The sequence below is a fragment of the Cebus imitator genome, unplaced genomic scaffold (genome assembly GCF_001604975.1).
Source record: "Cebus imitator isolate Cc_AM_T3 unplaced genomic scaffold, Cebus_imitator-1.0 Scaffold433, whole genome shotgun sequence".
Classification (NCBI taxonomy): domain Eukaryota; kingdom Metazoa; phylum Chordata; class Mammalia; order Primates; family Cebidae; genus Cebus; species Cebus imitator.
Window position 1 is genome coordinate 550,724 of NW_016107748.1, and position 25,257 is coordinate 575,980.

General features: G+C 37.4%; 1 protein-coding gene and 1 long non-coding RNA gene across 7 annotated transcripts in view; one reads left to right on the top strand and one right to left on the bottom strand.

Moving 5' to 3' along the window:
• LOC108290385 overlaps window positions 1-18,612 on the bottom strand; it is a 26,707-nt gene extending 8,095 nt beyond the window's left edge. Inside the window, exons 1-2 of the long non-coding RNA XR_001819556.2 lie at window positions 18,276-18,612; window positions 17,393-17,534 (exon numbers count right to left, since the gene is read on the bottom strand). This is a non-coding gene — a long non-coding RNA (uncharacterized LOC108290385). The remainder of the gene's footprint in view (window positions 1-17,392; window positions 17,535-18,275) is intronic.
• Window positions 18,613-18,973: 361 nt separating this feature from the next.
• Window positions 18,974-25,257, top strand: part of USP15 (ubiquitin specific peptidase 15) — a 146,410-nt gene continuing 140,126 nt past the window's right edge. For all 6 annotated transcript variants that reach the window (XR_001819555.2, XR_005197127.1, XM_017510182.2 and 3 more), the window contains exon 1: window positions 18,974-19,132. Coding sequence is in view for 4 of the 6 variants with exons in the window: in XM_017510182.2 (XP_017365671.1) it covers window positions 19,044-19,132 (89 nt within the window). In the remaining 2 variants the exon portion in view is untranslated. The remainder of the gene's footprint in view (window positions 19,133-25,257) is intronic.

Genomic DNA, 25,257 nt, shown 5'->3' on the forward strand with positions numbered 1-25,257 from the left:
TTTATTTCATTAAGCTGATCTTCAATCTCTGATATCCTTTCTTCTGCTTGATCGATTCAGCTGTTGAAACTTGTGTATACTTCCTGAAGTTCTTGTGCTGTGTTTTTCAGCTCCATCAAGTAATTTATGTTCTTCTCTAAGCTGGTTATTCTAGTTAGCATTTCATCTAAACTTTTTCAAGGTTCTTAGTTTCTTTCCATTGGGTTAGAACATGGTCTTTTAACTCAGAAGTTTGTTATTCCCCACCTTCTGAAGCCTGCTTCTGTCAGTTCATCAAACTCATTCTCTGGCTTGTTTTGTTCCCTTGGTGGTGAAGAGTTGTGATCCCTAGGAGGAGAAGAGGCATTCTGGTCTTTGATGATTTCATCCTTTTTGCACTAGTTTTTTCCCATCTTCAAGGATTTATCTCCCTTTGATCTTTGAAGTTAGTGATTTTGGAAGGAATCTCTGAGTGGACATCCTTTCTGTTGAGGTTGGTGCTATATCTCCTGTATGAGGGGTTTTTTTGTTTTGTTTTGTTTTGCTTTTGGTTTGGTTTTATTTGTTTGCCTGTAGAGGTGCTGCTGGGTTCCCTAGGATTCAGTCAGGCTGCTCGGTGGTCTTCCCCTGGAGTTTGTTCATGCGTGTGAGATTAGCCCCACCTTCCCAATGGTGGGCATCTTTCCTTCCCTGAGCTGGATCTTCCCGGTCAGGGTTAAACTGGTGTATTCACTGAGAAACTCTCTAGCATGCAGGCTTCAGTTTGTTGGATTTTGTTGGGGTGGGACCTGCCAGGCCATGGCCTGTTTCCCTGCTTTCATCTCTGCCTCTTTCTGTGGGATGGGTAGGTCCATCCTGTTGGCATTAGTCCAAACTTCTGCCCAGGTCCATGCAGACAACTTGTGGTGCCAGCCAGCCTGGAGCCATCACTCAGATTTGCATCGACAACCCGAAGTGCCCCACAATCCTGTGGGGCTCTCATGGGCCATGGTTTGCAGGAGGGATGAGGGAAGTGCAGGATCCGAATCGGAGCACCGAGGGAGTGAACCCCCCGACCCTCCAAGCCAGCTGCACTTTTTGGGTGGGGACCTGCCCCAGCACTTTCTGGGTGGGGACCTGCCCCGCCCTGTCTCAGTTCACCATCCCTGGGCTGCTCTAGCCCTGCTCTGGCTTGCCTTCCCTGGGCTATTTTCACTGTCCTACCAGTCCCACGAAAACAAACCCAGCATCTCGCTTGGAATCATGGAGTCCTCTAGCCCTCTGCATCTCACTTGCTGGGATTTTGCACTCACTTGCTGGGAGCTGCACTCCAGCGTTGCCTCCTCTCAGCCATCTTGGCAGAAGTCAACATGACTCTTAACAGAACATAACTATTGGAGCAGCTCAAGGATCCACATCTGTTATCTCCTGTCAGTGCTGCTGAGCCTCTCCATCCTTGTTCTGGACACAAACTGAGAATTCCAACCTCATCCTTCATTATTTTGAACCACTCTCAGGCAGAAGAGAAGAGTCACTATCCGTTGTGATCAAAAGAACACCCGCTGGCAGATGAGCCACATGCCTTGGTGGTCCAGACTTCCGTGGCAACCACCGCGGGCAAGCCTATGCACTGGGTGCCTGGCGTGCCCTCAGGAGTGGCTAGGACCACGGGCTGGCAACAGTCAGGCAGTGGGATGCCTGGAGCTGGCGAGAAGAACATGCCCAGGTGGGTCTGTGCTGAGCCGGAGGGAGCATGTCTTTTGTTTTTCTACGCATAATGCTTTATTTGGGGTTTAAAGAAGAACAAAGAAATATAGTCATACCACATATATATATTATCATTATATACACACACATATGCATTTTTCATCTTTTCTATTTTAATAGCATTGCATCAAGGCTTTTCCCATATTATTATGCACTCTTCATGAAACAATTTTTAAGATGTGACAATTTATTGACCAAATACATAATAGTTTATTAAACCACGCACAATCATTTACTATTTGATTTATTTCCATTTTGCCAGAATAAATAATGCTCTAATCAATATATTTGGGTATGTTTCCTTCTAGACACCCGAAGAAGTTTCACTAGGGTAGATTCCAAGATGTAAAATTGCTGAGGCATAAGATCAGAACATCTACAATTTTACTAAATACCAAATTGTCCTCTGAAGTAGTTTTTTCTATTTATACTCCTATCAGCAGAGCACTAAAATTTGTATTGTTTCATATCCTCCTTAACTCTAGATAATGTCAAAGTTTTTAAAAATCTGCCAAACTGATGGATGTGAAATGGTATCTCATTGCATTTTATTTTGCCACTTCATATTTACTAGTTTCGATATGTTTATTGTCATTCAGGTCTCCTTTTTGGTAAATCTATCTATCTTTTACCTACTTTTTTTTTCCTATAATTTGTAGTAATTCTATCTTTACTGTCAGTAATATTCACTTCAAATATCTTCTCCCACTCTGCAGTTTATCTTTAAAATTTTTATGTTATCTTACCTTGTACAGAAGTTTTTCATTTCAGTATACGCAAATTTGTCACTCTCTTACTTTAAGGTTAATATTTTATATCTTATAAAAGAAAGCTTTCCCTACTCAGAGTGCCTATTTTTTTTCTAAAAATATTAAGTTGTTTTTTACATCTGGAGTTTAATTTGTTTAATATAAAATCAAAATTGAATTTTATTTTTTCCTCAGGATATCTACTGTCTTGGCACCACATAATAGTGCAACATTTCTCCACTGTTTTGTAATGGAACCTCTGTTATGTCTCAGTTTCCTCTATATGCATTTATCCGATTCCAAGTTCTTAATTTCTTCCCTTTGTCTATCCCTTACTAATACCACAACATTTTACTTAATAGGTAATTGATATTTGTGTGATCTTATGTTCAGCAAGCTTGCCAAATATTTTTACATGTCTATAGATTATCTTGAATTTCCACATGGACATTGACACACTTTCAATAAATAGAGACAATTTTCCTCTTATCTCATAATTATACTCTATTTTTATATTCTTGATTTTGCTTAGTATGACTTAGTTTTCCTGGCTAGCTTTGTTGAAATATATATATATACATTCTTTTCTATGAAATATCTATAAATATATATTATATATGTATAAATGTACATTTTATAAAATATACATTGAAATATTTTATAAGTATATAAAAATGCACACATTTATATATTATATTTTGTTTATTTATAATACTTATATCTACATATATACTTATACATATAAAGCAGTATATATGCCTTTTCAAAAGATCAGATTTTGTTTTTTTATTCTTATTTTAGTTTTTGTTTTCTATTTAATTTCTGTAGCTTATTCTGTTGTACTTTTTTCAATACCTTAAAATAAAATTTTAGCTCATTAGTTTTCATCTTTCCATATATATATGAAAGATATACATATATATATATAGATATATACATAGATATCTAAGATCTTAGATATCACTCAGTACTTTTTAGTACCAAATTACTTTTATTGTTATTCCTTTGTATATGTTATATAATCTCTAACTATGATTTATTTTACCATGAACCATTTGGTTTAGTTTAGTTTTCAAACACATGGTAGTACAAGAATGTCTTTTTCTTACTGATTTTTAATTTGTTCAGAAAAGTTTTTATTTACCATACGGATTGTTTTAGATTTGTTGAAATTTGCTTTTAATTGTACTACTCCATTTTTGTAAATATTTCATCTTCATTTGAAATAACCTATATTCCTTAATTGTGGGGCTGAAGAATCTATATATTATCATTAGATCAAGCTTGTTAATCATGTTGTCCTAATCTTCTGCGTCTTTACTAATTTTTGCTTTATCTATGAGTTTTTAAAACAGTTTGTCACTTTCTACTTGTAATTCTTTATCTTTCTGCTTTATGTGTTTTGAGGTAATTTATTTAGATACAAAAAGATTCAGTATGGTCCATTTTCCTAATAAGCTGTTCTTTTTACCATTAAATAGTGACCTTTTTTCTAATAAGTTTTTCTCCCCTCAAAGTCCATAATATTGATATTTGGTTGATAGTAGATGTAAAGACAACTCAAAATAAATTTTGATATGCAGCAAAACCAGTTTTCTTTCATTAGCATTCCATTTGCCTGGCATGTTACTTTCTATCCTTTTACAGTCAACATTTCTATCTTTAAAAGGTGCCTCTTAAAAAACAGCTTGAGGATGGGTTTTTTTGTTTTGTTTTGTTTTGTTTTAATTAGATATAAAAACCTCTGATTTTTAACAAGTCAAATTAATTTATTTACATTTAATGTGAAATATTTGGCCTTATTTTTACAATCATATATAATATGTCTTCTAAATGCTATGCTTTCCATTACTTCTCTTTTTTTCCTTTGTGCTGCTGTTATTGTTTCCTTGTCTGTCTTCTATTGGATTGCTTAATGTACTGTATTATTTCCCCCTTCTACTCTTCTGAAAGTTGTTCTTTTCTAAATCAGTGACCCTGAAATTTTTACCATGCTTGTCTTAAGAAGGTCTAAAGTTAACTGATATTTCCATCTTTATGTAAGTTGGAATTAATTCCTCACCACCATTTTTTTCACAACAGAATCATTTATTATTGTGTATTAAACTTATAAAGGTATAATATCAAAACCATTGAGTAAACCCTACAGGCCAGTGAGAGCACTCTAATTCCATATACTCCCACACAACTTCACCCAAAAACTATGATCACAAAACATTCTGAAAGGGCAGACATCAGCATTTAATTTGTTATTTCTTATAGACAAGCTACTTAAGTTTTCCTACTTTACTGTGCATTACAATTCATGTGTCATGTTCAAGGAACAAAACCACATTTTTTTGGTTTCCTTTAAAGGCAAAGTAAGGAATTTTCAACAGTACCTTTGACTATACAACGATTTTCTAGGTAACTTTGGAACTTAACCCCTACATAGAATGTAACTTCACAGTGATATATTTTTTTCTTTTATCAGGCTGATTAGAAGATCCATAAACAATTAGATTTTTAAAAGACAAGCTAAAATCTATACCTTGCAGGAATAAAGGTTACATTGCAGATTACCAAAGACATATAATCAGGCAAATGACTCATTCAATTGTAAGTTTTAGTGTTTCCTTTATTTTGAGTGTCTTTATTCAAATAAGTTGCAACTTTATTGTTCAGAGAAATAGTCACTGAATTAAAATCAATGAAAAATTAGAAGGACTATTTGTTTTTGTGTTGGCTCTCCTTTTGATGCAGGATTTTTTGCTTCTTAGTTCAGCTAAAATCCAATTCTTGTGTCACAACCAGGAAAAAATTAGGTACGTGGAGGCCTTGCAAGGTAAGGAGAGCAGCATTTATTAAAAGAAAGCTATCAGAGGAAAAAGGGGGTCCTGCCGACAGGTTCCCACCTCACAGACTGAATACCAGGCCACCACACATGAGCTGAAAATGTCAGGCTTCCCCCGACTTTAAAGGCATGGATTCCAGGTGGGTCCACCCACTGTTGCAGTGCACAGGCAGGCCCTTAGTCTGAGTCACTCCACACTAATTTATTTCCCTTACTATGCATGTGACAAGGGATAAAATTTTTCACTACGGGCAAGCTTAAGCAAACTCCCTATGCACAATGACCTGGGTAGCATTTGGCTGTCTCCTCTATCACTTTCACGAGATGTATAACCTTTTTAAAAATGTTTAAAACTTATTTTATTTTACTGTATTGTGGCAAGAACACTTAACATGAGATCTCTTAACAAATTTTTAAGTGTACAATAAATTATTGTTGACTGTAAGTACCATGTAGTTCAGCAGATCTCTAGAGCTTGTTCATCTCGCTGGACTGAAACTTAATGCCTGTTGATTACTAACTCTCCATCTGTCCTTCCACTCCATTTATTTTATTTGTTAAAATTATTTCCCTTCAAATCTTTTTATTTTTAATTGTGGTAAAATATATATAAGAAAAATTACCAGCTTAAATATTTTTAAGTGTGTGGTTTAGTAGTGTTAAGTACATTCACATTGTTGTGCACCCAATCTCCCAAACTCTTCATCTTGTAAAACTGACACTCTGTACCCATTAAACAACAACTACGTATTGCTCCCTTCCCTCAGCATCTAGCAATCATCATCTGAGAAAGTGGCTCAGAGCAGTCTGAAGAATGCGAGAGATGCAAAATTATCAGGCCCAAAGAGCCGTGAGCATAATACTTCAGTCACATCCCCCGCACCCAGGCCCCAGGGTAATTGTTTAAAAAAATTTTGTTTTTTTCATTCCTTTCCTGTAGTTTCAGGCTAGCTGATAAATTACCTAAAATGTTACCACAGATTGCACAATGTGACCCTCACTCAGTATCTTCATGTTTCTGGAATTCGTGATAGAAAAAAAAATGTACAGCCAATTGATAGATTATGTTATTTTATAAATTCTTGGTAAACAACTTAGGAACTCCTCCCTTATTTCTCTTTTTTCCTTAAAAAAAAAAAAAGGAATGAAGACCACTTGTAACTGCTGTTAATCAGAGCATATATTGAGGGCAACTTGAATCTATGATTTCCAGGCTGCAGTCCTCACCTTTGGCTTAAATTAACTCTCTACTTAATCTGTGTCCTTCAAGAATGGCTTGATGCCATCCTGTGGTAATGAGTGAGTTCTCAGTCTATTAGTTCCCATGAGCATTGATTATTAAAAAAAGCCTGGCACCTCCCCCCACACTCTCCCGTTTCCTCTCTCGCCATGTGATCTCTGCGTATGCTAAATGTTCCTCAGTTTCTTCCTCTTTGCCTGAGATTCTTCCCTTGGCTCAACATTTTTGGTGTAGTCAACAAGATTCAGAGCAACCTTCCAAACACCAGTGTTTCCTCTCAGACTCATTGTGACTCAGTACCAGCACAAACCCAATGCATTCTTCTAACTCCAGATATTTCACTGGGTGCAAAAGTGTGAGGGCTACATTTTATGTGAGCTTCTTTTTCAAACTCTCTCTTTTCTTTAAGGGCAAGAGTTTCCATCTCTTTCTTCAAACAGGAGATTCAGAGAGCCCTGAAGAGAATTTTTGCCCTTTACACCTGTGTCTCACAGCAGGTTTGGATTACAGTATTGGCAGTCTCACATGGGTGGTTTCACTTTTTCCGGGATGCCTAAAATTAAGTAGCATCTTAGTCCATTCAGTGTTACTCTAAAGGAAAACGGGAGGCTGAGTAATTTATACTGAAAAAAAAAAGTTTATTTGGCTCACAATTGTGATGTCTGCAAAAGTTCAAGATGGGGCATCTGCATCTGGTGAGGTGCTCTCATGGTGAAGGCAGAAGGACTTCTTTTAGCAAGCATCAGTATGTTTAAAATTCAGTCTCTTTAAAAATAACTCTTTATTTCCCTGCATCTTGAATACTTTAACTGAATACAGAATTTTAAGTTAACAGTAATTTTCCCCTTGGCACTTTGAAGATAATATTCTGGCATATACTATAACTGGTGAAAGAAGTTTTCTATCCAATGATTCTATCTAAATGGCACTTTTAAAATAAGGAACTATGTTTTCTTTTTATATTTAAGATTTTTCTCTGAGGTTCTTATTTTTATGTTCATGAGAATGGCTCAAGGTATTTATAGGTATGCATGTATATGCATGGCTTGTTTTATTTTTATTGTTATTATTAAACTCATTATAATTTCTCTACATATAGACGTGAGTGGGTATGTATGTGTGTGAGTTTTGTTCTTATTAAATTCACTGTAATTTCTGAATCTAAAAACTAGAGGTTTTTTTCCATTCTGTAAAAAAAACAGATATTATGTCTTTGAATATTGGCTGTTTATTTTTTATTCTGGAACTCCTATTAAACATATGTTGGGTTTTGGCCATTCTCCATGTGTGTTAACTATTCTTCCATATTTTCATACTTTATCTTTCTGGCAAAGTAGTAGATTAGAGAATTTTTCAGCAAATGATTACTCCCTTCCTCTCTCTCACAGAGGAATGTACTTCCGTGATATTAATTGAGGTCCTGCCTAGTTAGGCTTGTCTTTTGACCTCTTTTTGCAATGAGAACATGACTCAGCTATCCTCTGGTTTAAAGAAGATAAAGATATGTAGAGCAGACCAGGACCTGACCTTAAGCTCAGAGACCAGTTGAGTCTTGCCAAGACCAGACAATCTCCAGCTAACCAAAAATGCATGAGTAAGAAATATGTAAATATTGTTGTATGCCACTAGCACTTTGGGTGTTTTGAAAGGTAGAAACTGGGCTGATTCAGAATTTGATGTATAAAGTATAGTGCTGCCATAACTTAAAATCTCAAATATGTGGCATTGGCTTTGGGAATGGGCAGCAGGTAGTAATGTAATTGTTACAGGAGGCTGGAATAATGACAAGCAGTGTTATATAGTGGCAAAACATTTGGTAAAATTGTCATCTGCAATAATATGGAATACAGAACATGCATCTAGTTAACTTGTGAATTTGGATGAGGTGATTTCAAAGAAGAATGTTGAAAAGCTGGCTGCTGCTAGCTGCCTTTGAAAAAGCACAAGAAAGTGGTGAGCTCAAAAACAACTGCCTAGGTTACAAACAGAATTGAGAGGAAATAGAGAGTTTAGAAATACCGAAAATCGTAGGCTTAAAAATGAAACTGTTTCTCAACAAATCCCAATCTCAAAGAAAAAGTAAATTTAGGCCACTGCCAGGGTAAAGACCAAAACAAGGGTGTGGCTGCAACACCATTTGTCAAACCTTGGGAAACATTAAGGTGGTGGTGCAGGTCTGATGCCCTGAAAGCGGATGCTGAGGTGTAAAATAGCCTATAAAGAAGTGCTCTCAGCATCAACACTTGCGGAAGAAAGGAGGCAAGCAAGATTGAGTAGAGAAAGAAAGAGGGTTGTAATAAATTTATAAAAAGACTTAACCAACCCGCTGAAGCTAGATTGCTCCTCAGAGTTGTTCCAAATAGAGGAAATGAAGCCAAGTCTTTAAAACCCTACATCAATTAGTCATTGCATACTAGCTGCCCCCTGAAGAGAGCATGAACTACACAGGGTATCTCTTTTCTGTTGAGAGCAATTCCCAAAGAAGACTGACAATTGAGATCAGTAGAGCTCCCAGAAGCTGGAGGAACAAATTCTCCAGTCATGAAGGATGATGTTAATGGCACAGTACATCATCCAATTCAATTCACCCCATGTTCCACTCAGATCTACACTTTTGCAAAAGTTTTTGAAGCAGCTCCAGAACTTGGGAAGAAAATTAGCAAGATACATAGATTCCAAAGTTGCAAAGACCAAAAGTGATATTCAACATATGCTTCCTGATCTACCATTCCAGAGTTTCCTCACTTTGACTAGTTCCTCTGCTAGTCTTGTTGGCTTACCTGGTAGGATGACCCAGTCGCTTATCCTTGAGAGTCACCATACCTTTCTCAGATCATCAATACAGTCAACTTACTGTCAAAGTTGTGCAAGGGCATACCAAGAGATGCCAAATACATTCCTTTTTGCCATCATTGTAGAAGAGCAGCCTGACCTCCTCCTAGTATTTAGAATGATAAACATGCCAGGATAGTGACTGTTCTCATTGCCTGATCCTTTGGCACTAGAAGGAAGAAGTGCCCCAGTGATGGCCAGAGTTTAAAGTTCAATGGGCCTCTTTCCATTTTTCCTGGTGGAAATGTTCACCCTTTGGGAACCAATACTTCCAAACCGACAAATCCCAGAGCTATGGAGATGAGTGGCAAAAAATTCCCAACTGGGTCACTGACAATGATGGTAAACAAGACCACCTCTACTTCTACCTTTTGATTCCCATATCCATAAATTCTACTTGTTGGGAACACAGCAACATATCCTGGCCATTGATTCAGAGGGTATACTGCAAAGGGTATTGTTTCTAAGGTGGCACTTAAGCTGATTCTTCAGCAAGCCCCTCTGTTGCTCTACCAGCCCAGCAGTTGTTTACAGTCTGGGTGGGGTGATATGTGAAAGAATCAGTGAATCACATGATCATGTGCTCACTACCATATCTCTTTTGCAATAAAATGAATCCTTTTGTTTGATGTGATATTAGGGAAGATCCTGTGTAATGAGATCAATTACTCCATAAGTATAGAGGAAGTGGCTGAAGCAATATTGGCAGAAAAGGAAAATCCATATCTGTAATATATGTCAATTCCAATCAAGATGAATCATTGCCCCTTACATGATAGAATGGATCAATGTAATTAACTTGTCATTTGATTCTCCTCTATGGATGATTCCATATCAAGGCCTCAACATTGGTCTCTTTTCCTGACAGGCTGAACATCCGGCAGCAGCAACAGCCAGATCACTGTTGGTAAGTGGGAGCCCATGCTGTGAGGCCACCCCTGTCATGATGACTACTCCATTCTTGTACCCATTGTTCCAGCTTTGAGGATAGAAGCTAGTTGATGGCAACCATTGGAGTCATTTGGTTTATTCGGTACCTCTTTCGTGGTATGTGCTTTACGGTTGGTGTTCACTTGTAATATAAAAATCTTTATACTTTGTGCCCAGTCCCATAGGTCCATCCACATACTTTCTCCTCAGACTTCCTAGTCCTAAATTTTCTGATATTTATTCTTTCAGGCCCTTGACCAAGCTTTTGTTTTCCCACTCAAAGTGGAAGAGCAGGTGTATCTTCCAAAGCTCTGCTCACTGGGAGAACTTCTCCTGACTGAAGTCTTTTATGGCCATCCAGTAGTAGTTTCATAATGCAGAAACTATCTCTTTTTTGTCTTGCATCCACATACTGAAGTGAACCACTAATAAATAAACCTTTCGTTTTTTTTTTTTTTCTTGTATTGTAAAATGGTCATAAGGAATCAACCATGCAGCTGTAAGTATGAACTTTGGTGCAGTGTATCTATTACAAGTGTACAAGTGGTATTTACTAGATCCTTTCATCTGGATAAAAGGGGTCTCTGAATAAGAACATGGACTAACAGAAGCTTGATATACTCAACCTATCTGTAATTAAATGTATAAACTGTGATAACTGCATTTAACTGTATTGGTCAGGGTTCTCCAGGGAAACAGAAACAGTAGGTGATTATTTATTTATTATAGGAATTGGCTCATGTGATTATGAAGGCCTAGATATCCCACAATCAGCTACTTGCAAACTGGAGAACAAGGAAAGCCAGCAGCATAACTCAGTCTGACTCCAAAGACCTGCGAGCCAGGGGAGCCAATAGTCAATACCTCAAATCAAGTACAAAGAGCTGAGAATCAGGGAGCTGATGGCATAGGTCACAGTCTGGGTTTGCCTTGTTATAATGCTGGTGCTTCCCGCAACCTATGTTGGAATCCAGTACCCAATATTAAAGTATTAAGAGGTAGGTCCTTTTAGGAAGTGATTAAGTCATGAGGGTTCTGCCCTCATGAATGGGATTGGTACCTTTATAAAAGAAGTTGAAGGGAACTGCCTTGCCCATTCCACTGTGTGAGGACATCCCATTCCCTTGATTCTGCCAAGTGAGGACTAAAGAAACAAGGTTTCATCTATGGAGCAGAGAGTGAGCCCTCAGCAGATGCCAAATTTGCCAGTGCCTTGATCTTGAACTTCCCAGCCTCCAGAACTGTGAGCAATAATATTTGTTGTATATAAACTGTCCAGTCCTAGGTACTTTGTTATAGCAGCTCAAACAGACTAAAACAGGATTCAGAGGACCAACAACCAGGAGCACTAATGTCCGTGGGCTGGAAAAGTAATGGAATGGCCGGTCTTCATAAGGAAGACTTGGGCATGGCTGTGGCTTCCTGTATCATGCTACTTTTAGAGCTCACTGCTAAAAATATCTTCCATACTTTTGTCAACTAGGAGTCCAGAGACTATATCTTATTAGGTCCCATTCGTTATCATTGTTATCCATAATGTAGCATGCACCTGTGTAATGCTGTAGGAGATAGACACGGTGACCAATTTTAGGTCTGAACGTATTTTGTTTTGTTTTAATTTCCTTAAAGTAGGCTGTTCAACTACTTATCCGCAGCTATAACAAATTACCATAAACTTAGTGACTAAGACAACAGTATTGTCTCTTACATTTCTGTAGAAGTCTGACATAAATCTTACTGTGCTAACAATCAAGGTGTTAGCAAGGCTCTGATCCTTTCTGGAGACTTTAAAAGATAATTCATTCCCTTGTCCTTTCTAAATTCTAGAAGGCTTCCATATTCCTTGGCTCATGGCCCCTTTATTCTATCTTCAAAGCCATTCTTCCATAGTCACATCACTCTCTGGCCACAGCCAGGAAAGTTTCTCCTACTTTTAAGGATTCATGTGATTAGATTGGACCAACTGAATAATCCAGGAAAATCTCCCCATTTCAAGGTGTTTAATCTTAATGACATCTGTAAAGTACCTTTTGCCATTTAAAGTAATATATTCACAGGCTCTGATACTAGGACATAGTCCCCTTTGAAGAGCCACTTTTCTGGCCTCCATGATTTAAGTCCACATGGCTAAGTCCAAAAGTCCAAAATACGTCTTTGATCTGTTATGTATCTATGTTTGTGGTTACAGAACATTCATAAGCATTTAAAAATATTTTTGTACCATATTCTTCCATCAGCTTCCAAGTACATTGTTTTATCCCTAGAAAACCTTCACACAAAAGACTGAATAAACTTAGACTTTAAATATTATCCTTCTTAACCTCTTTAGTAATTGTGTTTCTTTGATATGGGTCACTACTAATTTCAACACAGCTGTTTATGTTATTCCATAACAACTTTGTGATCTTAATTTTTTTAGAAAATCAAATTTAGAAGCTGCTCTGGTCTAAAAGAGGCAAATATTTTATAAATCATTACTACTATATGTTAAGCTCTAATATCAGTTTCAAATTCATTATTTTATTCACCTTTGAATGAATCCTATAAAAGAATTCTAGTATCCTTATTTTACAGATGAGGAAACTAACGTTTCCAGTATCACAGAACTAGTAAGTATCAGAGTAGGGCATAAAAATATATGTCTTTTTGACTCTAAAATGCATACTATTTTCACTATTTCCTTAATAAATTCCCACTGAGTAAAGTAAATTATCTGTAGAGGTGTACTATTATATCCAGCACATTTCATGAATTTCTCATGCTGTAGAAATCACATCCAATGTATTACACAGAAGCCTTGGGTCACTAATAATTCTAGAAATGCATAACTGAAGTAGTTCAAGACAACATAGACAGAAGCAGACTGGCTAGGAACAAAAATCAATGGTAAATATTTTTATGAAATCACTAGACTTGTTTTTTTACTCATTGTTGGTGTCTTCTAATTCAACCTAAATCTACTGTGTGGTCTATAGTGTCATGTTGCTTAGTGAAACCTGGAAGACATTATAAAGAATACCTATTTAATGTTTCCATCAGTCCTGAAACATAGATATATTCTTGAAGACATCCTATTATATTGTTCTGACTCTTTATTATATTGTTCTAAGACTCTTTGTAATTTAAATCCTTTTGCTGTCTCAGCCAAAACGAAGTGAAGGATTGTCTAAAGAGAAAGTCTGAATAATTCAATTTCTCTTGGGAGAAAACAAAGGTAATCTCTCTGGAATCTATTTAGCTTCAGAATCACTGGTTCATTGAACAACTCTCTACTTCACTTTGGTAGGATAGATTTCCAAGGTTCATGGGCATAAAATAATTATTTTCAAACTTTGAATGAAACAGATTTAAAGTAAAACGAATCAAGTAGATAACATTAAGATATTTTGTTTAAACTTGTCCATTTAAAACAAAAGATCAGTATATTTTTTAAATGAATAAAAAATTTCAAAAATGATCAGCATATTTGAAATGATTTTTTTGTCTTCTAAAGTCCATCCATTATTATGAGGCTTAAGAAAGACCCCGGAGGCTGCTTAAACATTTCAATATTTTTCATGTAGAGGTTCTTTATCAACTTTGAAATCTGTCAATAAATGTAAATAACAAGTAAAGAAAATATAAAGTAGGCAAATTTTTCCTACTATGAACTTTGATTTGACCTATATCACTTTTGGTTGCATGGGATGAATTAAATCTTTCTTGAAAGTTTCCTACCATATACATACATTTAATTTTTAAATATGCAGAACCCACAGAATATATACTATGTCTATTAAGGATTTTATTTTATTATAATTCTAGACCTGTTAGACACTTGATTTGCTTATCAATTCAAATCAATTTAGCTCTGGTCAGGCACACTGGCTCATGCGTATAATCCCAATATGTTGGGAGGCTGAGGCAGGTGGATCACTTGAGGTCAGGATTTCGAGACCTGCCTGGCCAACGTGGTGAAACCCCAACTCTACTAAAAATAAAAAAATTAGCTGGGCTGGTGGCTTAACACATGTAATCCCAGCTACTCAGGAGTCTGAGGCATGAGAATCACTTGAACTTGGGAGGCGGAGGTTGCAGTGATCCGAGATCATACCACTGCACTCCAGTCTAGGCCACTGCAGAGCAAGACTCCATCTCAATAAATAAATAAATACAAATAAATTTAGTTCTATCAGCATGTAATGAGAGTCCACTACAGGGCAGATTGATAGCAAATTTCATGGTAGCATCAGCTTTTTGGATGCTTTATGGACTTCTTAGAAAGAGTATAGGCTGGGCACGGTGGCTCACGCCTGTAATCCCAGCCCTTTGGGAGGCCGAGGTGGGTGGATCACCTGAGGTCAGGAGTTCGAGACTAGCCTGGCCAGTATGGTGAAACTCTGTCTCTACTAAAAATCAAAAATTAGTCGGGCATGGTGGCAGTCACCTGTAATCCCAGCTACTCAGGAAGCTGAGGCAGGAGAATCGCTTGAACCCAGGAGACAGGAGGTTGCAGGGAGCCAAGATAGTGCCATTGCACTCCAGCCTGGGAAACAGGCTGGACTCTGTCTTAAAAATAAAATAAAATAAAATAAAATAGGATATAAAGTAGGAACCTAGATTAATTAATTTGTAGACTTTATGACCATGCTAAAATTAAACTTTCTAGATCCTATAGGACAGAAAATATAATTTTGTTTGCTCTAATTTTTTAAATTTAGACCTTTAATTAGGATAGACAGTTCAACAGTCCCCACAGCTCCTTATTATCCCCAACAGATTTGCTTCACCCATTCACATTAGCTGTATCTAACCCTGCAAGTATTTGAGTTTCAGTCCCCGAAATCTAATCACTTTATTTTATAATAAGAAAACAAATTGTCACACAGATTAAATAACTTAGCCAAGGTTACCAGCTAGCTAATGGCACTAAGCCAGAGTCAAAATCCAAGTATAGTGGCTCTTTGTAAAAGGCAGTGTGTTCATCTTATTGTATTCTCATTCTCTTTATCAGAACCTAACATTTGTCTGAAATAAGGACCCTCTGTAATTTTTTTTAACTTTCAAAACTGCCTCATAGCACTTACAATTTTTATTCATATCACAAGTTTCAAAATATCATTAACAGATTAAGCACTTTACTACATGCTATTTTGGTGTTTGCACTACTCCCCCGCCTTTCCACTGCCTTTTAGCTACTCTGAGAGCTGGTAAAGAGAGATGATAATTATACAATTACGTAAGATAAAAGAATGAAAGGTTTAGAGGGGTGAGTAAGAATGAGGGGGTGGTAGGGCTGTGGGTGGGAATAACTGTAGAGGAAGGACAAGAAGAAAAAACTGAGATGGTGGTTCCTGAATATTAAAGACAGGAAGAGTTGCGAAATAAAGACAGCCAGGTCATCAAACATTGTTCTTTTATGGGGTGTGCTGATTTTGTAGGTAGGTAGGTAGGTAGGTAGGTAGGGAGATAGATAGATAGATAGACAGATAGATAGATAGATAGTGTGTGTGCATGTGTGTGATTTGCTAAGCAAAATCAAAGTGTGTATGTGTGATTTGCTAAGTACACTCAAATTTTAGGCAGATTTTCCCTTCAGCTCATGTAGCCATTCCCACACAAAATTTAAAGTACGGAAAGCTTATCTTGGAATTCTCCTTTGTGCTTTCCTCCATTAAACTATATTACAAAATGCAGTGCTTTTTATTTTTTCTCTGGTTCACCCCAGGCTGAAAACTGGCTCTCTTTGACACTTTAGTGTTAAGCCTGACTGTCTCCTGAAGTATTTACACTTGAAGTCCCATTTTTTAACTGTTGAGTAAAAGAATCTCTCTTAAAGGAATTGTTTAAACATCAGTAAGTAGAGAGGTTTGGAATTACTAGAGGATAAAGAAATCCTTCCTGGAGAATCTCTAATTTCACAACTGTGACATTACAAAGTCCAGCTTGTTCATATCAAGCCTAATGTCTAAAGTACTCAACATACTCAACTCTGTAGGTTAAGTTTTAAATTGACAAGAAAGGCACAGAGAGTCTGAGAAGGTAATAAAAATCACCAAGCAAATTGTACATTCATCAAAAGTTAACTAAGGAATGCATCAGTGAAGACATTCATTCTAAATAAGCAGATATAATACCTGATTTATATTCAGTTATCTGTGATTAAGGTGAAGTAGCTTTTCTCATCAATTTATCTACTTAATTATTCAGTAGGGATGAGGACCTTACCCAATTTATGAACAATATCTTATTTATCTTCATAATTGAGAGAAGCACCAGTAAAATAAGCAGAATTTCCCTAAATTGATCAACTGAGGTCACTAAAAAGTTGATTGCTATAAACAAAACAACAAAGGTCAATAGAAAAATAGAAATTTATCCAAACTTCCCAGATTCTGCAGCCAGACTGGTTTCAATTTGGGTTCTGCCACTTACTTGCCTCAATTCCACATCTATTGATTTGAAATAATAATAGTACCTACTTCATGGGATTGCTGTGAGATTTAAGTTAGTACTTTAAAGTGTTTAGAACCATGCTAGGCACTCTGTGTTTGCTAAATAAAACACTGTAACATAATTTTATCTCTTTCTTCATGGCAATTAGTTAGGTCTACAAAAAGGCCCCGGAAATCTGATGTGTAATTCAAATTGGCATTGAATTTACACATCTATATTCAGTTAACTTGCTGCCTTAAGCATGGTGCAAGTGAAGAAAATATTACTTTACTTTGTTGTATGGTTGTAGGTGTCAATACTTCAAAAAATGCGTTTTATTTTAAGGGAAATTGGACATTAGGGTATGAATGATTTATTGCTACATGTTATGTTTATAAAATGAAGGAGAGCAGTTTTGCCTTCAGAGCCCCTAACACTTTTTTTTGATAGACTTTTGAAGTATAATTCACATACTGCACAATTCACCCTGTCATCAATAAAAGATACTAGTGTTTACTGAATGGCTATTATGTCCCAGGCAATAAACACACATTGTTTCATTTAATCTTCATAAAAATCCTTTAAGGTAGATATTATTATACTCAATTTTATGATTAATTAAATGGTAAGAACTTTGCAGCTAAAGGTTGAAGTGAGGTTTCAACTTACGTCCATGTGGCTCCAACATGTTTTCCATGTTATGCGGCTTCCTTTCAGAAAATTATTTTGTTCTCTTTCAGAGAGTGACTGGAGGGGGAAAATCTGACTTTTAGAGAGTAGCTGTGGTTAAGGAAACTCTTAATCTTTTAACCTGTCAGGAGAAAAGCCAGAAATAGCAGTCACTGAAAGCTGTTTTAAAACTTTCAATTCAAGGTTGGCATGATAATGCAAAACAGTATTATTATCCAGAAATACGCAATCATAATCATAATACTGATATACACAAATCATAATGCCAATATATACTACTTTCACTTGGAAGGATTCAGCTTTTCCTAGCAGCATAACTACATCTATCTTTATTGCATTCTTACCAAATGAGTTAGGGTTTAAAATGGGGAAACAAGAGAAATGATGTGGGGATTCTAGCCCATCTTTTAGACTTTTGACATCAATATGGTATGTTAAAAGCAAACCCCTAGACATCATGCTCGGGAATACTTAAGTAACTTTGCCACAATTCATTTATTAAACAAATATTTAGGTGATTTATTCATGTCGAGGAGTACTGTGCTATCCACCAGGTGCACAGAGGTTAAAACAAAACAAAAGATGAACCCAGTTCCAGCTCTTAAGGAGTTTACATTTTAGTTCAGGCTTTCATAAGAAGAGGCAGTGAGTGTGCTATATTGCATACCACGTGGGTTCTTGAACCAGCCTCTCCTCTTACCTCTCCACCTGCTGTGTGACCTTGGCATTTGATTTTTAAGCGACTCAATTGTCTAACTTGAAACATAATTGTTGACTTCAAATTAAAGACAGTATGATCTAGTTTCATTTCAGGTGTACAGCACCCTAGAAAGACGAGGTTAAGAAAATATTACTCTCTTACATGAAGAGGGTTTCTCACACGTTTTCTTCCTTTAGTATCTGGCATTATTCAATACTGCCCATATTCTACTCCGTGTTCACCGCTGAACTGGAACTTGTTTTCTACTGCAGCTTAGTCTTCTGGGTGTGCCTGGGGAGGAGCCACAAAGAGCCTATAAAGGGGTCCCCACCTACACCAGGAGTAAGAGCGCTGGAAGGAACCCAGGAAGGGCATGGAGGCTAAGCGTTCAGTTTCGGAATGTTTTCTGTGGGTGCCCGTGTTCACCGAGCTTGGGTTCTGCTACTTGTAACGAAAAGCCCAGTCACGGAGCTGCTAAATTTTCTGCCATATCTTAGCCGTCCCCACGCCCCCCGCCCCACCCTACCTCACCCTCAAGCGTGAGTGAATGCGCAAATAAGGGTTTTCAAGGCGTCAGTGGGAAAGAGGGAGGGGAAGGCAATGCTGAGGAGGGAGGACGGGGCGGTGGCATCGCTCTAGCGAGAGAGCGCAGGAGCCCTTGGCGGCGAGGAGAGTTAAAACCTGGCGGTCCCCGGCCGGAGGAGGCCAAGGCAAGATGCTGGACGGGCGGGGACCGATGGGGGGCAGCAGACCACGGTCGCGCACGCAGCCCGCCCCCGGGGCCTCCTCTTGTCCCAGGGACCACCCCCGCTTCCAGTGCTTTTTGGTTTCGACCGGCCGACTGGGAGGGGCCATGGGACGCCATTCCCATAATGCTCTGGGGCGTGCCGCCGCCGTCTCTGCCACCTCCCCTACCGCTAGTGGAAGAAGATGGCGGAAGGCGGAGCGGCGGATTTGGACACCCAGCGGTCTGACATCGCTACGCTGCTCAAAACCTCGCTCCGGAAAGGGGACACCTGGTAAGAGAAAGGGGTTGAGATGTTCGCGGTTTCCCGAGGATAGTGGAGAAGTGGGCGGGAGCCGCGAACTGGTGTCTTTAGCTAGTGACAGGTGCGGGCAGGTCCGGCGGCGGCCGCCCTGGGCAGCAGGATTTTGGCTGGTTCTGAAATGTGGGGGCAAAGGTTGGACTCCAGATGAGAGTCAGGGTTCGTGGCTTGCTGGGGCACGCTGAAAGGTATCCGGGAAGCGGCGGCGGCGGCCGCGGCGGCTCTGACTCGTGCGGTTCTCTTCGTCCTCCTTCCTTCCGTAGTGCCGCTCCCACCTCAGGCCTTCCCGAATGATAGGTTATAGTGGTTCGGCTTGAGTCTTAAAAGCTGTTTTGACAGGTCCGGGTGCTGCGGCTTATCACAGTCTCACCGGCTTAACTTCTCTGTTCGTTCATTTCCTTTCCTAGAATTGTCGGCGTCCAAGTTCCCTTTTATTCTGATTCCTGTAGTCTTCCGGGAGGCAGGCTGCAGGATGTTTGTGGTCTGTATTACACAGGTGGCATGTCAGGGCTCCACATAAGAGAAACCCTAATTTCCAGTTCCTTGTCAAAGGAGGGAGAGGAGTAGGGAACCTTGGGCTTCTGAGAGACCACGTGGTCTTGTGCTTTAGTGGTGGCTTGATAGAAGCCGGCAGCGTTTCTGTTGGAAGTGCAGCCCTTCTGTTTAAAGAATAACATAGGCCTGCAAAAAGTAGATAAGTCCACTTGAGGCTTAACTGACTGCTGATACTCAATATGTATGTGGAGATATTCACACTTGTCGGCCATATCAAGTGGCATCTAGAATAACTTAAATATATGAATATGTAACATATTTAAAAGTCCTTATTTTTTGGGAAGGATAGTGTGCCTCTTCATTATAATAAAAAATATTTTCACTTCCCACTATTACCATAACAGTATATAATTTATAGAGTGTTTATTTCATATTCTTCAGTATGACGTAGTGGAAGGAGCAGTAAGATTTAGATCTGAGTTATGTCACAGTTCCACCACTCAATTTGCGATATGACTTTGAGGAGAATTAATTTAAATCATTGCACCTCAGTATCTTTATCTGTAAAATGGACAGTAATTTTGTTATAGGGATTTTATCTTGATCTATTTAAATATCTTAAGAATTTCATCTTTATGAGATATTAAATTTTAGTAACCTTCTTAACTCTGCTCTTTACTTCTAACAAAAGGCTGTGATATCGGGATCATTTTCAGTTAAGCTAATAGGTGGGGCAGACTTAGGACCTTAACCTTGATCTAAGTCTTAGTCTCTTTCCTTTTTGGTGGGCTATATGCTGTGTTTATATGATAGAAATCCCCAAGGATGTAAATATATACTTGTTTCATTATATCAAAAAATAGAATCTTCAAATGACTTAATAATAGTTATTGTTGACCTGGCAGGGTGGCTAATGCCTGTAATCCTAGCACTTTGGGAGGCCAAGGAGGGAGGATCACTTGAGCTTAGGACTTCGATACCAGCCTGGGCACCACAGTGAAATCCCTTCTCTACAAAAATACAGAAAATAGGCTGGGCGTGGTGGCGTGCCTGTGGTCCCATCTACTCAGGAGGCTGAGGTGGGAGGATTGCCTGAGCCTAGGAGGCAGAGGTTACAGTGAGCTGAGACGGTGCTACTGCACTCCAGCCTGGGCGACGTGAGACTCCATCCCCCCAACAAAAATGTTATTGTTTTTATTATAATGTTAATGTTTATTACTGTAGGGAAATTGGACATTTCCTAGGACACCCATGTTTACCTTGGCTTGCGGTAATGACAGATAAGTCTCTGTTCCCTATTTTAAGTTAAAGAGCATTTAAAAATTCACCCAACCTGTTACCACCTTATTTTAAAAAATGGATTTCCTTAAAATAGAAATCTATAGGTCTGTAAGTTAAAATATAAGTGTCATCGTTTCTCATTAATATCATGTTTTTGTATATGGAGTAATAATTGGTCTTGTTGACACTACAGGATGATAGGCGCAGTATGTGCATTGTGGGTGTTTATAAAGTTTGGTATTTTTAAGTAAGTGTGTTTTTGCTTTTTGACAAAATTAATGTAAATCGTTGTGTGTGTGTGTGTAGCTGTATAGGTACAAACAGTGTCTTACTATATAGCTCATGCTGATCTTGAACTCTTGGCTTCAAGTGATCCTCTCACCTTGGCTTCCCAAAGATTGCAGGTATGAACCACAACTAAATACAAGAGGTTCATAAATTTGATTCATTTAGGTGCTTTCATTTTAAATAAAAGTAAACTGAGGACCACATATTTAGATACGAGCAGAATGTGCAAGTTTATCCTCACATTTTCTCTTATTTAAAGGAAAAAAAATGCAAGAGAAAGATGTTACTGGGAGTTGCAGAAACCAGTTTGGTTTATACGTGAGCCAGTTTATTTGCAGATTAGCTAGTGAAACCTGTAAAAATGAGGTTTAGAGTTTTAAAGAGAATAATTTGATAAGCATAAATTTGATGATGAACTTATAAGTACAGAAGTGGTTGGGATATATAATAATTTACTTTAATCTTTGAATTAGGTTATTTGAAATTTGCCGTATGGAATATTGTCGTGGCATATGTATATAACTGTCTAGGATAGACTGATTGGGCTATTGAGAAAAAATAGTGGGTTTACCATAAGTTTATTCTTGTAAGTTTAATACACATCTGAAGTTATAGTCAAATACATCACAGTGAGTAAATTTCACTTATTAGCTCTTGAGCACTTTGCGGATAATGACTGTCTTCTGATGACTTGGGTAACTAACTTCCATACCTAGGCAAGTATAAAGATTTATTTGATTCTGTGTGAGTACTACGGTTTCTGTTCGTAAGCAGTGAATCACTAAAAAGTGATTTTCTGGAAATGAAAGTGAGTTACACAAGTGTGAGATGAAGAGAAACTTACTTTATATTTGGTTCTAGACTTTATATTGAGAAGTAAATCAAAATTAATATGAGAGTAATACCTTTTTAAAAAGTGAGAGGAAAGTAGCACTGATTTGTATAAGGAGTAAAGCAGTGTCTCAAAATGATGTTTGTTGATCTGTATTTCAGTTCCAACAGGAGATCAGAAAACCATAAACAAGACTGATAATTTTGAGATTATAGGAAAGAGATAAATTAACCAGAATTGTATAGCGTAGAATGAATTAAGAACAATTTTCCGATACATGGTGGTTTCTTCTGAGACAAAAAGATAATTTGCTTAAGGTACATATAATTATTTTAGGAACCTATTTAAGGAACAGTAGTTAATCAGTTACAAATAAAATTATGGGTTATCGAATACTGTCTTTGGAAAAAAAATTTTTTTTGAGACAGAGTCTCACTGTGTCGCCCAGGCTGGCGTGTTCTCAGCTCATTGCAACCACTTACAGGGTTCAAGTGATTCTCCCGCCTCATCCTCCCAAGTAGCTGGGCCTACAGGCACATGCTACCATGCCCAGCTAATTTTTGTATTTTTAGTAGAGATGGGTTTTCGCCATGATACCCAGGCTGGTCTTAAACTCCCGGCCTCAAGCGGTCCACCCTCCTTGGCCTCCTAGAGTGCTGGGATTACAAGTATGAGCCACTGTGCCTGGCCTGGAAATTTTTTAAGAAATAGACCTATTATGAATAAATGAAGCATAACCACAAATCATCCAAAGCACTGCTTCATTTTCTCCATTTTTATTAAATATTATTCATCTGCCAATCATTTTCAGTAATTTTTGTGTGATTATGTTCAGTGATAATGTGTAGTTAACTTTTGCAGTTTAGCAAAACATTGCATGCCATTTTTGTATAAACTCTAATAACTATAGTGGGTTTAAGTTAACTTTACAGAGTAAGTAATTTTTGTGTAGAGTTATTTAAAATCTCTATGACATTTTCATTTTAATAATTGCCAAAGAATCTGATCAATGAGGTTTTAGGCAAGAGACATTGATTTCTGTTTTTAGGGCTTTCTTTCCATTCCTGCTTTTACTTAGAACTCTTTGAGGCTTTATTTTATTTGATCCCTTATGTTTGTGCAACTTCAAAACTAAAAGAAAATAACCCTGTATTCACAAATCCCTTAATAATGAGAAGGAACACTATTACTCAACATGAATTTCAAAATATTTAGTGTATGCTTAAATAAATTTTTATATTACTATTACTTTTAAAATTAATTTTAGTTGTGCCAGGGTGTTTACCACAAGAGTAGGGTGTATATACTGCATCATTTATAGGAAATGAAACCAAAAGGAAAAACTTTTTTAGTCTTGGCAAATTGGTGAAAAAAAAGACAGAGATAGTGACCTTAAGGCATATTTTTCACATCTTAGATGCTTAAAAATCTAGGAAAGCAACTTAATTTAAGCCTTTTTTGTAAGTTTTTAAATAACTTCTGTTGTTAGTGAGTACAGGGTTAATGTACCCTAATAAGCCAGAAAGGTCCAGAGCTAGTCAATGATTTCATTTATCTGTTTGGTAAAATTCAGGCTTTATTTTTTCTAAATTGTACTGTTTTTCTGTTAGCACATATTGGCATTAAATGACCTTTTTGCAAAATGATTTTGTGACAGTTAACTATTTTGCTTGTACATAAGTGTAACAATATAAAATTAGTTTGTCAGGACATGACCTATAGTATTACATTTAAAAACACTATGTGCCAGATACTGTTGTAAGTGCATATTGACTTACTTACTTATCTCCATATCACACAGTTCTGGGAATCGGTGTTACTCACATTTGACGAAACAGGGATCATAGGCTCAAAAATGTTTTAACATAGTGGTATAGCTGGGATTTGAACCCAAGTAGTTTGGGCCTTTATTTCTTGCCCTTAAATCACTGTATCACATTGCCTCTAAGTTTATTTAAAAATTTTTTTTTTTAGAGACAGAGTCTCTCTGTGTCACTCAGGCTGGAGTGTAGTGGCATAGTCATAGCTCATTGTAGCTTGAAACTTCTGGGCTCAAGCCATCTTCCTGCCTCAGCTTCTCAGGGAGCTGGAACTACAGGTGTGTGACACCACAGCCAGCTAAGTCTTAAAAATTTTAGTAGAGATGTAGTCTTGCCATATTGCCTTCACTGATTTGGAACTCCTGACCTGAAGTGATCCTTTGACTTCAGTCTCCCAAGTGTTAGTAGCTGGGATTACAGGTATGAACCCCTGTGCCTAGCCTCTGCGTCTTATTTTAAAGATTCATTTTTTAAAAAACAGATTGACTTTAAAAAGAAAAGAACCTATTTTTCTCTTTAAAGGGAGTCTATTTTATATTTAGTAGCAGAATGCTACCATTTTATCCCACAGTTGTCTCTTGTGACTGTTCAGTTTAGGTATGATAGAACATGTAGGATCTTAACACCTTGCTTCTGGAAATTAAAACATGCTTAAAGATTGATGGGTGAATAATTGCATGTACAGAGCAAATGTCATTTTGATCCACAAGTACATTCAGACAAGAAAATCTGAGGTCATTTACTATTGAGCTTTGAATTTTAATTATCAATAATCATAAGCTCTTATTAGAGGTGATATAACCCCCTTCACCTATAGTTTTACAGAAATAACACATCAAGCATACAGTAAGATCTTGTAGGATATTTTGTTTCAGTACTTGGTCCATATTTTAAAAGTATGGTGTTGGTTTACTGTAAGCCACAAATACATAAGACTCTTTTTGGACTTAAGTTTATATGAACCAGTCAGCACAGAAAATGCAAATATGAATGCATTATTATGTTTCATGTTTACCAACTGATTTTTTTCTCCCAGAGATAATGCTTTTAAATAATTTTTGAAGGGAAAGAACATTTAAATTAAGATAGTGGAAGATACAATTATAAGAAAATAGTCAATTTTGCTATCTTAGTTGAATTTATCCATTTTTTGATGTGAATATAGAGTGATTCTTCTTTTTTTCACTGGAAATCACTTCATTAACAAGCCATGATTATTTACAAAAGTGAGTTGAAACCACTGGGCCTATTGGCAGGGAAACAAGGGGAAGGTAGAGAACAATTGATAAAAGTTGATTACGTGCTTTATCAGATTTGAACCTCAAAATAAGGAACAAAATATATCTTTATATAGCTTATAGATGAGGAAATGAGAGAAGTTA